This window comes from Phalaenopsis equestris, unplaced genomic scaffold, assembly GCF_001263595.1.
Source record: "Phalaenopsis equestris unplaced genomic scaffold, ASM126359v1 Scaffold000002, whole genome shotgun sequence".
Lineage (NCBI taxonomy): Eukaryota > Viridiplantae > Streptophyta > Magnoliopsida > Asparagales > Orchidaceae > Phalaenopsis > Phalaenopsis equestris.
This window is the reverse complement of record NW_018164444.1, coordinates 22,865,967-22,879,636: the sequence shown is the minus strand read 5'-3', so window position 1 is coordinate 22,879,636 and position 13,670 is coordinate 22,865,967. Positions and strand designations below refer to the sequence as shown.

Genomic DNA, 13,670 nt, shown 5'->3' with positions numbered 1-13,670 from the left:
TATGATAATATATATGTTAAAAAATTAATGTTTGAACTGTATGACACAAATTTCAAAAAAAGTACATAATAACTAAGATCTTTTAAATTCATGATTTTTACATATCTAAAGTAAAGTGATACATACCTGTATTCATGATGAACAAATTTAATCATATCTTTCGAGCACTTCTGTTATGTTTTTATCTATGTATTTCATGCTTATTTTTAAAATTAATTTCATTATCATGTTTTTTGTTATATCATAAATTATTTTTTCATGTACTTTCAATTAAAATGCAGTAAAGTCAATTTTTTTTGAGAGCACATTTATGAACAAGATTAATCAAATTGTTGATACACTACAGTTAAGCTATGTTATGACGGAGTTGATACCATATATTATGGAGCAAAATAGCTTCTCAGACGATAATGAGTATATTTAAAGGCTCATGTTTGACTTATTTTATACTGATTGTCAGTATGTTATAGATGTGCTAATCGGTCATCCGACGAAATCATAAAGTTATTTCAGACTTTCAACAGAGGCTTTTATGCATATGAGGGGCTTGTTGTTTAGCCGAAGACTATTGTTGATACTAAGAATTCTTAGAAGAGTGATGCACACTCATATGTACAGATGACTTCATGCATTGGAGAGATGTATAATTTCAAGTACATGATCAAGATCTTTATTCGTCTTAATTGCGTCCAGATGGGCAACCCAAATCCAAAATCGGACATAAAAAGTCTTCACTAAAAAGCAACACACCAAAGTCAGATTTAGTAAATCCTGTGATAGCCAAAATCTACAAGCTCATTAAATTTAATTAATATTTTATTTTAAATTATGACAATTACTAATCATATATTTATTAAAAAATATTATTAAAATAAATATTAAATTGAAGTTTAATATTTATAAGGGGACAATTAATTAGTTAAATTAGTAATTATCTATAAATTCATTGAATGAATTAAAAAAATATTTATTTTTATTAATTAACAATTAAATAGTACATATAATTTTATTTAATTATAATTAATTTTATAATATTTAGTTAAACATTAAAAATTAATCAATTAAATTCTAATAAAATTAAATTATTAGTTGAAATTTAAGGTCGGAATTCATGAAATTTGAGGTTTTATTTTGTCCAAAAAAGCTAGAGAAAATATTTAATTTGAATATCGCACGTCTCGATGGTCAATTACTAAGCAACACATAACACATAATCGGCAGATTAACCCTCGATGAAATATTTTTTCCAAAAAAATGAGGGGTTTGGGATAGCTTGTATTTATCAAAATAAACAACTTATCCTGAATCATAGCGGTGGCCCGCAGTAGTTCGACTCACGACCAACGTTTAGTATAAAAACCCAACTACATTTTCAGATAAGTTGAAGAAAACATACTTTCCATGAGGTGAACCTGGCATTTTCAAAACATCATTTGTTATACTTATAAGCTGCCCGGGCCCTATCTCAAATCCTCCTCTAAATCCTTTACCAGACAGGGGCGATTATTGCGTGCGGACACCGCATGCATCTCTGCATGCGGTGTTCGATCCTGGCCGTAGATCACGGTGATCTACGGTCAGGATTATTTCTATTTTTTAAAATAAAAAATAAAAAAATTTAGGTGGGCCCCACCGAAATACATCAGGACCCGGATCGGTGTCCGCACACAAGCTGCACGCCAATCCGCATGGAATAATTTTTCACCAGACAGACCCCTCCATTGTATTTCATTTTCATTTTCATTTTCATTTCTCTCTGCTTCGCATCCCTCCGCACTTCCGCTGCTACTTTCTCCCGCCGCCGGCGATTGCTTGAGATGAAAAGATCATGTATGCTTCTCAAATATTTCTCTTTTTATCATCTCTCTGCCGTGAGATCTTAGGGCTTATTCTGTAACTTCTATTTTTCATTATTTTTTATTAATTTCCCTCCCCGCCCCCCCCCGCCCCCCTTTTTCTCTTACAAATGATATGCATTTTTGCCTTCCTTCGCTTTTGTCTCTTCTTTCTTGTAGAAGTGAGCGACAGTGCAATGGCGATTTTTTCTTGTTTTTTTGGAAACCTGATTGGAGCGTGGTTTGCAGTACTGATTTTCTGCTCTGAGCTGCTGTTGCTATATTCACTGCAATTCAAAGTTTATCCATGTTGCTTTATCGTATTGATTGGTTCTTTCTGTGGCATATATATAAATATATATACCTTTTTTTGCTGTTGTTTGCCTTTATGAGTGTCTGTTGCTTCTGTTCTTGTTGGAGTGTATCTTTAGTTTTAGGCTGTGTTTGGCTGCAACATAAATTTAAGTTAACTAGGATTTATCAAATCTGATAAATTATCAAAAAACAGACTGCGAGGGACCACAAATTCACCTCTCAATCAAATTTACTAAATTCAGATTTACGTCATAAAAATGATAGAACACTAGAAAAAAAGATGAAACACAAGAAAGTTTGATTTAATGATGCATTGGATTTAATTTTAATTTTTATGTTCTATGTTTGGGTGGATTTAAGTTAAATCCAAGGCTAAATCCTATTAATAGTATGCTACCAAGCTTTAATAGAGCCGGGCATATCATGGATTAAATTTGGCTTTCTTAGAATAATTTATGATCAACCTTGTCAAGTAATTAGCTTGCCTACATTAATCGAATAATTAAAAATAAAGCTCATAAATGTCAAGCATTAAATGAATATCTATTTTATAAGTCTGAATGAACAAATAATTCAATAAATTTAAAACTAATATCCAATTATTTGATACTAATTAAAGAAGCCCCAATTGAACATGGTAATAGTAAGACTATAGAAGCTAAGAATTGAAAATACATGAAAGTTTTGAGGAGGAGAGAATGACATCTAATTTGTAGAATTGAAAGAAGAAGACAATCTAAGCAGGAGAAGTTTACTCATCTTCGATTCTTGTGCAGATCTACTTCGATTCTTATCTGAGTGTGCTGGAGAAGATGCATTCAGGGCTAAGATAGAACTTCTATCGAAGGTGGGTTGAGAAGGAGAAAATGCATTAAATTTTGAAAGGCTCGTATTGTGAATGTAATCCTAACAATTTGCTCTCATAGATGTAGCTCTTGAAACCTCCTGCAACAAAAGTTAGGGAATTGGGGGTTATGCTTTGCTTAATCTTGCTTTGGATGTTGGATATATTCTTATCGTTATGTTTCCGATGCTTTGGATTTGCTCATTGTAATATCTGATATAGATTTCTTCTCAAATCCTCTCACTCTCTCTTCGATTATAAGGAATGCTTATCCTTTTGCATCCCATATTCCTTTGCTAATCGTCTTCCTCGTGTTTCCTCTTTTCACGTAAAGGCGTTAAGCCTAAGTTCTCCGAACAACCTCTTCTTTGCCTATTTTGTTCATCAATCCCACAAAATTCATTCAAATTTTGGGAGGAAGAATGGATCAAGAAGTAGACCTTATAATCAGAACATCTCCACCTCTAGTCTTTATTGCATGGCCACAAAGACATTTTTTATTTGCTAAGTTTTAGAAAGTTGGAATTTTTTCCACATCTAACCTCTTAATGTTATACAGTCTCCCCAGTTGTATAAGCAGTGAAAACTGTGCGAGCTGATGAGAAGAAGATGCTCTCACAAAGTTTTGGGTTTCTATCACCATGCCTCAAGCACCGTTGCTTTAAGCTTCGCTTCCAGACCTTCTCAGCTTTCTTCTCTATCTCTAGTAGTAAGCCAGAAAGTCATAGCTCCAAGAAGGAACCATTAATGGCAGAAGAGGCTGCAGCAAGAGCAGAGGCTTACCGTCAACTTGAGAACCTTGATTTCAAATCTGCTGCTAAGATTCTTTTCACAACACCTCCCAAAAGGAAAAAGTTTGGGCAAGTCCCTCTTTTTTGCTTTAATTGCGTTAGAGAAATACAATGGTTAATGTTCTGACATACTTGATGGGATTCTATGTATGAATGCAGGCTCGACTTCCATCTTGTGCAGCTATTCTTTGCATGCCTGCCTTCTTTTGGTATTCCTTTGTCATATACCAACTTCTTGCAGTAAAGTTAGAATTACAAATTGTCATCTCTAAATTAACATTTGTTTTTTTTTCTTTTTTTAATAGCGGTTTATTTGGTGGCTCAGTATGCACGCTCTGAAATAAGAAGAATGGAAGCTGTAATCTTGCTCTTCAATCCATGCTTTGCTATTGTTTTATCTAAGTCATCTTAAATTGTTTGGTTTATTTAAATTGTTGAACTTTATTTTGAGCTTTTTTAGTTTGATAAAAACTGGAAGAATTTTTTTTCTTTTTGCCCTACTTGCATTCATTTCTTATTGTCTATATTCATGATCATACCCTAGTTTAAATTATCCTAAATTTCTTCAAATACTTGTTAAAGGTTTTTCATTTTATTCTCTTAGGAATCCTTATCTCAAATTTGTTAGTAGACATATGAATACCATTGTTAGTTGTTGAAGAAAAATAGTACCGCTTGACACCTCAAGAAAACCAAAAAACTGCACTGCCGAACACCTGAAGAAAACCAAGACCTGGACTGCCTAATAGGAAGAAATAATAAATGCAAATAGTACCGCTTGACACCTCAAGAAAACCAAAAACTGCACTGTCAAACACCTGAAGAAAACCAAGACCTGGACTGCCGAATAGGAAGAAATAATAAATGCCGAACACCTCTTTGAAAGTCGAAGGAGAGTGAAACCACAACATGCAAGAAAACAGGGAAAAGAGACGAAAAACTGCAGCAAAGATAATATGCGAACAAGAAACAAAAACACCCAAGAATTATGTGGTTCGGTTCATAGGACCTACATCCACGGGAGGGAAATCAACCATCAAATCCTGCTAAGGGCCCCTCAAGGCTAGGTGGAGGGAATCTCTATTCAAGATTTTGTAATTGAGAGTCAAGGTGGAGAATTGTTACTATGACTCACAATTGGCTGGACTATCGAAGAAACAACTTGGACTGTCGAACACCTGTAGAAAGAACTCCTTTATACCTGCTATGCTTGAAAGGATTGAATACATGCTGTTGCTGAACAGTCGGAGGAATGGAAGGACCTGCGGGCTAAAGAACTCCCTGCCGAATATCTAGACTGCTGAAGAACTTGCTACAGGCCAAATCTGGGATTGTCGAAGGGCACCTGCAGTGCGTCGGCAATCTGGACAATTGAATGGGAGGAGAAACCACCTCAGCAAGCAAAACAGGGAAAAACATGGAAAAAACAGACATAAAACTGCAGAAAATGAAATGCAAGACAAGAACACAATAACAGTGCAGTTCTTTGGTAATTTCAGGTGTTTGGTGGGGCAAGTTTTCCAACATTAGTAGTTGAAGCACAATTGATCTCGGTTTCTGAGAATATTTTGGATTGTTAGGAAGAAAATAATTTTTAATGAAAGAAAGCTTTTGGTGCTATGTGTTGTGCCATTAGGATTCTTTGTGATATACATGAGTAAGGAGGTGCATTTAGAGATCGAGATTTTTTGTTTTTTTATGTGTGTGTTGTGTATCTGGAAATGTTAGTGAATTTAATTGTATAAAGGCAGACACCACACTCACAATGCATATGAAAAGCCTTGAACGTAGAACATCTTGGTTGAAAGACTAGCTCTCAACCAACAAGCTAAGGTGGATTGCATATCTGTTGACTGAGTTAAGATATAGTGTCGCAATATGTGAATCTTCATAGGTAAGAGCAAAAGTGTTGAGATGTATTGGCTGGTGAAACAACAATAACTGTTCATAAGAGGATTAGGAGGAGAGGTGAAATTCTTATGAAAGAGAGGGAGAGACTTTTGTCTTGTTTATCAACTCTCAATTTTCTATTGTAAAGGCCTCTGACATTCGACTGTCATCTCTAATTATTTAGTAGTTCTCTCCTGTTTGAAAATCCCTCTTACTTTGGCCAAGAAAACTAGTCTTCAATCACTCCATAGGTTGTTTCTTTTACCTCTTCCTTTGTTATTGGTTTATGAACGAGAAGAATGAGTAATCCCCCTTCAGCGCCATTAAATTGTCTTCTTATATGATACTTAGAGAGATAGTAGATAATAAACTTGTTGATGTTAAGTAAATGATAGCGGGTAACATACTTGTAGAAGTTAGGTAGAGAGTGAAGTAATAAATTTGTAGGGGTTATAGGGAATATGGTAGATAACATAATTATAGAGATAGAGAAATATAACCTCACATCTCAATAATTTTACACTTGGAAATAAGGAAAAAATTGATGTATTTTCATAAAGGAGTCAACAATGTGAGGTATCCTTCTCAATTATTTATGTGGGTTAACTAAGGTTTTAGAGTTGTCTAGTCCTTTAGTAGTAAATATATTTGCTACAATCTATGCTTTACTATTATGCTACGCATTGATCCTGATAAATCGTTTGCTTTGTAAATTCTAATTGCCCTTTAGAATGTCACACTTGATAGAAATTTTATCTTTTATTGTACATGTGGACTAGATTTAAATTTAACATTTGCTTCTATTATCCTAGTGTTTGACATCATGTACATGGTACCATTCTCGCCTGTATTTGCTATCATCATTACCATTCTTGATCACTTTTTTAAGTATTAGTACATAAGGTTAGTACAGCCTTCTTCACCTAGTTGCCCAACTGAGGTTAAGATTTCTCTCCAAGTTAAGAAAACGTCTCACATTGTGAAGCCTTCACATGGTTTTATTTTCAATATTGATTTACCAATCACCAACTTTTTTAAAGTTTTTGATCCAAGATTCTAAAGGATTATCCATACTAAGGATTAAGTGCATTATACATCTCTTCTCCCATAGCATTCGTTGATTCCTCCATTTGCTTCAAACTCTATCCATTATTCGTCTGTAGATAATCTCTCTTCATCGTCCAACTTGCCATATTTCCAACATACACCTCTATGATATTTTGATTAGCATTTTTATTGAGTTTGGATTCTATCTCCATTATTACTTGTTTTTGCACTTCTTCCTTTGCTCTTAAGATTTAAACAAGCAAAAGAACCTTCACCTAATTCTCGCCTATTGATGCCCTCACTCAAGAACTAGTCACAAACACCATTGAATTTTAGCTTCATAAACCTGCATGAATCACAGTTTCAGCCCGGCTTTTTGGTAGTGATGATAACAAGATCAATGAACCAATTTTGTTGTCGTAATTAATATCAGTTAAGCCAAAATAAGTAATGATCAGTGCGAGTTGGCCACTGTGGAAGATCTTTCAGATGTCTTGAGCTTAAGAACTTATTATTTCATTAATCTTGGTCATCTCAAAGGCCTATTGTAGATGTCTGACAAAGCTTTATTCATGCCATCTATAGTCTATCTAGTGCAATATATTAAAGATAACTTTCTTTATCAATGATAGGCATACAAGTCAAAGCGGTTCTCTGTTAAGAGATTCTAGTCTTCCTAGCTCAAAGATGTTGACTTCAATTTAAAAGATGTGGACCTAGTTTTCTATGTATAGGCGATACTTGTTTTAGATTTACCAGTGATCGAAGTTCTTACTATTGAACCTCGCCTTGTCATCTTTGATTGTCTTTGCTCTCACTTTTATAGAACTCCAAAACATCTAGCTCTAATACCAATTATTTGAATGAAAGCATATATTTGAGAGCAATGAAAATCATGATAATGAGAAAATTAATCGGCAAGTATAGATGTTTACATGGTATTATGATATTTACTTCATGATTATATAAAGATATTGCATTCATTAGTTCAATGAAAAATAAAAGAATATATATATATATATATATATTTATTTTTATTTATTTTTTTTTTCCTTCATATCAGTAACATTCTTTCTTCCAAGGTTTAGAAAGGCAAAATAAAAAAATTTGACTTTTTTACCTTCTGTAAGGCAATGCGTAAGTCTTTTAGTGAATCTAGGCGTAAACCTCAATTTTGAAAAAAACTTAAAAAATAATTTATAAATATGATATAAACAATTGATATATTGAGTTAGTTTATTATTATAAAGAATTAACCACAAATGTAATTCTTGAATATTGATATAAAATAGAAGTTTGAAATAAAATTCAAAATAATTATTCATTTACAATTTGGAATTTTTACATAAATACCACTCAATTCCTATGTATTTACATATCTAACACCTAAATTTTAATTTTTACATACAGGCCACCTTAGCTATGCAGGAAAGGTGTATTTCTCTTTTTAAAACTTAAAATGGTGTGTGTTTTTTTTTTTTTTTATATATGTGAAATGAAGATTTGGGTTGGTATAAATGTAGAAAAGTAAAGTTCAGGTGTTTTATATGTAAATACATAGGAATTGGATGGTATCTTTGTAAATGCCCCCCAGATCATTTCTATTCCAATCTGAGCTGATATTTTGTACGATTCTTTACTCTCTATCTATGAATTGCATTTTCTCTTTGGGAAATTTACATATGTAGCAAACATTTTTTATTGATTTACATGCCTCACACTTAAGCTTTCATATTTGCATACATAGCATTTTTGTGCTTTAAATCTATGCATTAAAAGGTGTATTTTACTTTTAAAAATAGTAATACTGGTATTTTTTATGTGATATTAAAGACTTGAGTGTTATATGCATAAATATGAAAGTTTAGGCGTGAGATATGTAATACCAAAGAATTGTGTGCTACGAATGTAAATTTCCCTCCGTCTTTCCATGTTTAGAAGAATAATATTTCAAATACTGTTTCAGGAAGCAGAACAGAAAAAAAAACTAGCTGATGAAGAAGATAAAACGAAAATTACAGAATTGACTCCCACAAAAGATTTATCAAACAATGAGCTATCAGAGGTGAAGATTAGACTTGATGCTTTGGAAGAAGCTGTGAAAGAGATTGTTGATGAGAGAAAAAAAATCACTGATAGTAAACCCAACAGTAACAGAAAAGCTGGAAATGAGAAGGTAGAATCTGCTGATAAGAATTCTGAAAATCGAAATAAAGCAAAGGATTATGGAGGCTCGAGTGCTACTATTACTCCGAGTAGTGAAATGCGACCTAAAGATGCAGATACTGCAGGAGGCTAGAGTACAGCGGCTAAGAAATGAAACAACATGGAAGACGGAGAGTTCACTTCCATCTACATATATTGCAGGAGGCTAGAGTACAGCGGCTAAGAAATGAAACAGCATGGAAGTTCACTTCCATCTACATATATTTAGTAAAGCGTCCAAATAGTCCTCTGACTCTTTATATGTGGTCATATTTGTCCCAGAGTCTATAAAAATGTCAATTTAGTCCTCAGATTTCTTAAATTAAGGTTGAAATAGTCCTCCACATGGTTTATTTCAACCCTTACTAAAAGAAAGGGGCATTTACATACATACCACCCAATTCTTTTATCCTAAACTCTATTTTTTACATTTATACCACCCAAATATTTTATATCATTTCAAGCATGGGTAAGGTGGCTTGTACTTAAAAATGAAGTTTAGTTGTTAGATATATAAATACATAGGAATTGAGCGGTATGTATGTAAATCTTTCTCAAAGAATCCGGGGACACATATTAGAAAAGCATAGGGACTAATTTGACACTTTTATAGACTTCAAGATTAAAATAACCCCCTGCAAATTGTCAGTATACTATTTGACACTTTTTTCTATGTATATTTGGGTGACTTAGATTAGTCCTACAAGCCTTTCATTTCTTTTATTTGTGGCTCTTGGTTTAATCATGCTAGAAATAATTGCATGTTTAGCTTTTAGTTGATTTATTCAGGACATTTTGGCATAATTGTATGATGGATAAAATGAGAATTTGAATTATAAAGCCCACCATGATTTTTTTTTCCAGACTTTATTACTTCTTATACATGAAATGTTGAATGAAGAACTTGGATAAAGCATCTAATGAATGTCTTCATTTGCAGTTTATATACACAGGTTTCAGATTCTTACAAGTGAACACAGGCACGATCTGTACTGTGTGATTTGGTGTATAATGAAGCTGGATGGCAATCATTAAAAGGTAGTGTAGTATATTAGTATGGGCTTTTTGTAAGCATCGCATAATTCTTACATATTTACATATCTCCCACTAAAATATTATATTTACTTTTTACAGAAATTTACATATGTGGCACACAATTCTTAAGAATTTATGTATCTCACACCTAAACTTTCATATTTACTAGCATTGCACTTCACCTGTGCATGAAAAGGTGGATTTCACTATTAAAATGTGGTAATTTGTGCTATGTTTGATGCGATACAAAGGACTTGCATGTAAATATGGAAGTTTTAGTGTGAGATACGTAAATCCATAAGAGTTGAGTGATATGTATGTAAATGTCCCTACTTTTTAACACTCAAATCTTCAACATCACATGAGAAAGGCCAACAATTTTAAACCTTTAAAGTGAGATACACATTTTCATGCATTTTTGATATTAAATAGATCATGGAAGTAAGCATTGATTGTCATAGAAATATTGATGATATTGGTTTGTCTTTTATCCTTCATCATGCATCTTTGAATTGATTAAATATATTTTTAGTGTATCTTCAATAGGTTTTTTTTTTTTTTTCGTTGTCTCTATGATAAGATTATCTTTTAGTCTCTCTTTTAATATATTACCTATTTTTGCTTTCTCATTTGTGTCACATTTGGCTACCAATGGCTTCTTCAATGACTAGCATTGTAACTTGTATATCATAATATGCCTAATTACATGTTAAAGTTGAGTTTACCTTAGCCTTCGTGATTGTGTTTTCCTACAGACATTACCCATCAGAGAATTTTTTTGCAACCATATTTTTACTATATAATTTAATAGGTCCTTTTTTTCTTGAAGGGAAACCAAGATTCGAAACATGTCACCCTTGAGCATCAATTGATCTTTCCATAGTATGAATTGATGCTTTTTTTTGACATATCTACCAAACTCTTATATAGTTTTACTCTTATGATTCTAATAACTGATTTTCTAGAAATTTTAATCAGCATTTATGTTATTAAATGTTTTTTGCCATGTGGAAAGTTTTTTTTTTTTTTCATACTTCAATTCCTTCATAAAACAAGGTTTTGTAAAAAGTGTTTAAAGGGCTCTATTTTAGAAATTTGAGCATTCTATTGGTATCAAGGCAATCTATGAATAACAATGGAAAAAAAACATTGTTAATAGTTTAGATGTCTTTTAATGGTTTGGTAGAATAATTAAAGGTGGAAAATAAGAAGGATATGTTGACATCCCAATTGAAGTGTGAGTTTTTTGGTCCCCATTTTTAGGAATAGAGGAGATGCACAAGAATGTGCAAATTATAGAGAAATCAAGTTATTGTGTAATACTTTAAAATTATGGAGAAGTAAAAAGAAAGTAAGGAGGATCTATATATGATTTCAAGAGAAGCTCTTTGGAGAGTTCTAGAGAGAGAAAGTATTGCTACAACTTATATTAAAGTCATTAAAGATATGTATGCTAGAGTTGATATTTGAGTTTTAATAAAAGGATGATCGATCAATTATTTTCCTATTTCAGTTGGATTACATCAGAGATTAGTTTTAAGCTCATATCCTTTTGTTTTAGTTATGGATGCTCTTACTAGACATTTACAGGAGAATGTATCTTGGTGTATGCTTTTCGTTGATAGTATTCTTCTTGTGGACAAGAGTAGAGAAAGTATTAAAAAAAAACTTGAATAATGGAGGCCTACATTGGAGTCTAAAGGCCTCTGTTTGAATGTATCTAAGATTGAGTACATTGAATGTAATTTTAGTAGTAGTTGCTCTAGTGACAGAGTTATAATTATGAGTGATCAAATCATTAAAAGGTGTGAACTTTTTAAATATCTCAAGGCTATAGTTCAAAGGGATGGTGATATCAATGGGGATGTTATTAATAGAATTCAAGTTGGTTGTAGTGGAGGAATGCATCAAGCCTATTGTGTTGATAGATAAAGAAAAATTTTATAAGATGGTGGTGAGACTTGCAATGCTTTACGATGCAAAATGTGGTATTTTAAAAGAGAAGTATAAATCAAGTTAATTGTTGTTGAGATGAGAATGTTCAGGTGGATGACTGACTTGATACTTAGAGACAAAATGTGCAATGAATTAATCCGTGGAAGGGTTGGTGTAGTTCCAGTGGTAGACAAGATTAGAGAGAGTCGTCATAGATGGTTTGGTCACATCAAACGTCAATCATCTAATGATTCGATTAGGAAAACAGATGTTTTAGATTCGACTTAAGTTAAGAAAGGCAAAAGTAGGCCTAAAAAGATATTATATAAAAAATGATCTTAGTCTATTAGAATTAAATGATGATATGACACTCAATAGAACACAATGGAGAAAAAGGATTCATGTTGCTGACCCCACTTAGTGGAATAAAGGCTAATTGTTGTTGCTCCTTTTTTTTATTTTTTTATTTATTTTAAAAATATAATGTATTAAAGTTTATGTTTTACATGTGTTTATGTTTTGTTTCTAAAAATAAATTAACAAGCTCTTAGACAATCCATGAATGGCAAAAGCAAATAAATATTCTTAATAGTTTAGATGTAGAATAATTAAATGTTTGTTTGGGCTTAATTTTGTTTGTTGCTTGTTGTTTGTTGTTTTTATTTTTTATTTATGTTTAAAATATATGTTTTTAGTGTATTCTTTACATATTTTTATTTTTATTTTTTTGAAAATAAATTAGCATGATTTTATACAATCTATGATAACAATGGAAAATAAACATTGTTAATGGTTTAGATGTCTTTTAATGATATGTTAACTAAGGGCTTGTTTCAAATTAATTTTATTTTTTATTTGTTGTTTTTATTTATTTACTTATTTTTTAAAAATATATCTCATCACTGTGTTTTTAAAATATCTAAATTTTTTGTTTCTAAAAATAAATTAATATGCTTTTTAAAGACACTAAATAAATCTTAGATGTAAAGTAGATAGATTTTATTTCAAATAAAAATGTAAAAATAATAATAATAAGATAAAAAAAAATAAAAAGCCAAAGTGATCTCAAATGACCCATTAATATCTTCATGATATCTTTATTCTTTATTTCAACATTTTTTAATATTTTTGTTTTAAAATTCATATAATTTGTTTTATATATTGAGTCTTTTATTTATGATTAATATATAATAAAATAAAGTAATTAATTAAAAAATGTAAACAAAAAATGTTGTTAAATGTCCCCAATTTAAAAAAATAATAATGATAAATGATTTGATAATTTTAAAAAGGTGAACTAGAGTATTTAAGGGTTGATGGCTTCTAATCGTTGAAGAGCTTATAAATTTTGTTATGTTCATGTTTCTCATGATATGTAAACATAAGCTTGCTCGAGCTTAACTTGATAAATGGCTCATGTGCTAAACTCGATAAGCTAACAAACCAATCTCCAGTCAATCCCGACTCTTATCATTAGTTAAGCCAATTCATTTAAAATGTAATTAATATGAAATAATAGTATTTATTCTTTCATGATGATCCAAAATTTAATTGGTCTAATTACAAGTTAGCTCATATATATATATATAAGGTTGGTTGGCATCCTCGGTGTAAGACCCTTCAAATCGGCGGTTCGAATCCATTATGACACAGTTGGTCTTAAGAAGGTGGTACTTGAATTATTAGATACATTAAAAGTGCATTGAGACTTGTATAATAGCCTCTAGTCATTACTTAAAAATTATATATATATATATATATATATATATATAT

The 13,670-nt window shown here is 31.6% G+C and overlaps 1 protein-coding gene across 2 annotated transcripts; it reads left to right on the top strand.

Annotated features, from left to right (window-relative positions):
• The first annotated feature begins 1,712 nt into the window (after window positions 1–1,712).
• On the top strand, window positions 1,713–9,080 carry LOC110039583. 2 transcript variants are annotated; one of them, XM_020744705.1, is made up of 6 exons: window positions 1,713–1,830; window positions 2,927–2,997; window positions 3,554–3,854; window positions 3,945–3,994; window positions 4,091–4,143; window positions 8,689–9,080. In XM_020744705.1, exons 3-6 carry the CDS (start codon window positions 3,604–3,606, stop codon window positions 9,019–9,021), a joined length of 687 nt encoding a protein of 228 aa, XP_020600364.1. In that variant the 5' UTR covers window positions 1,713–1,830; window positions 2,927–2,997; window positions 3,554–3,603; the 3' UTR covers window positions 9,022–9,080. The 2 variants fall into 2 exon arrangements, with proteins under 2 accessions (XP_020600364.1, XP_020600363.1); XM_020744704.1 differs by lacking the exon at window positions 2,927–2,997.
• The last annotated feature ends 4,590 nt before the right edge of the window (window positions 9,081–13,670 follow it).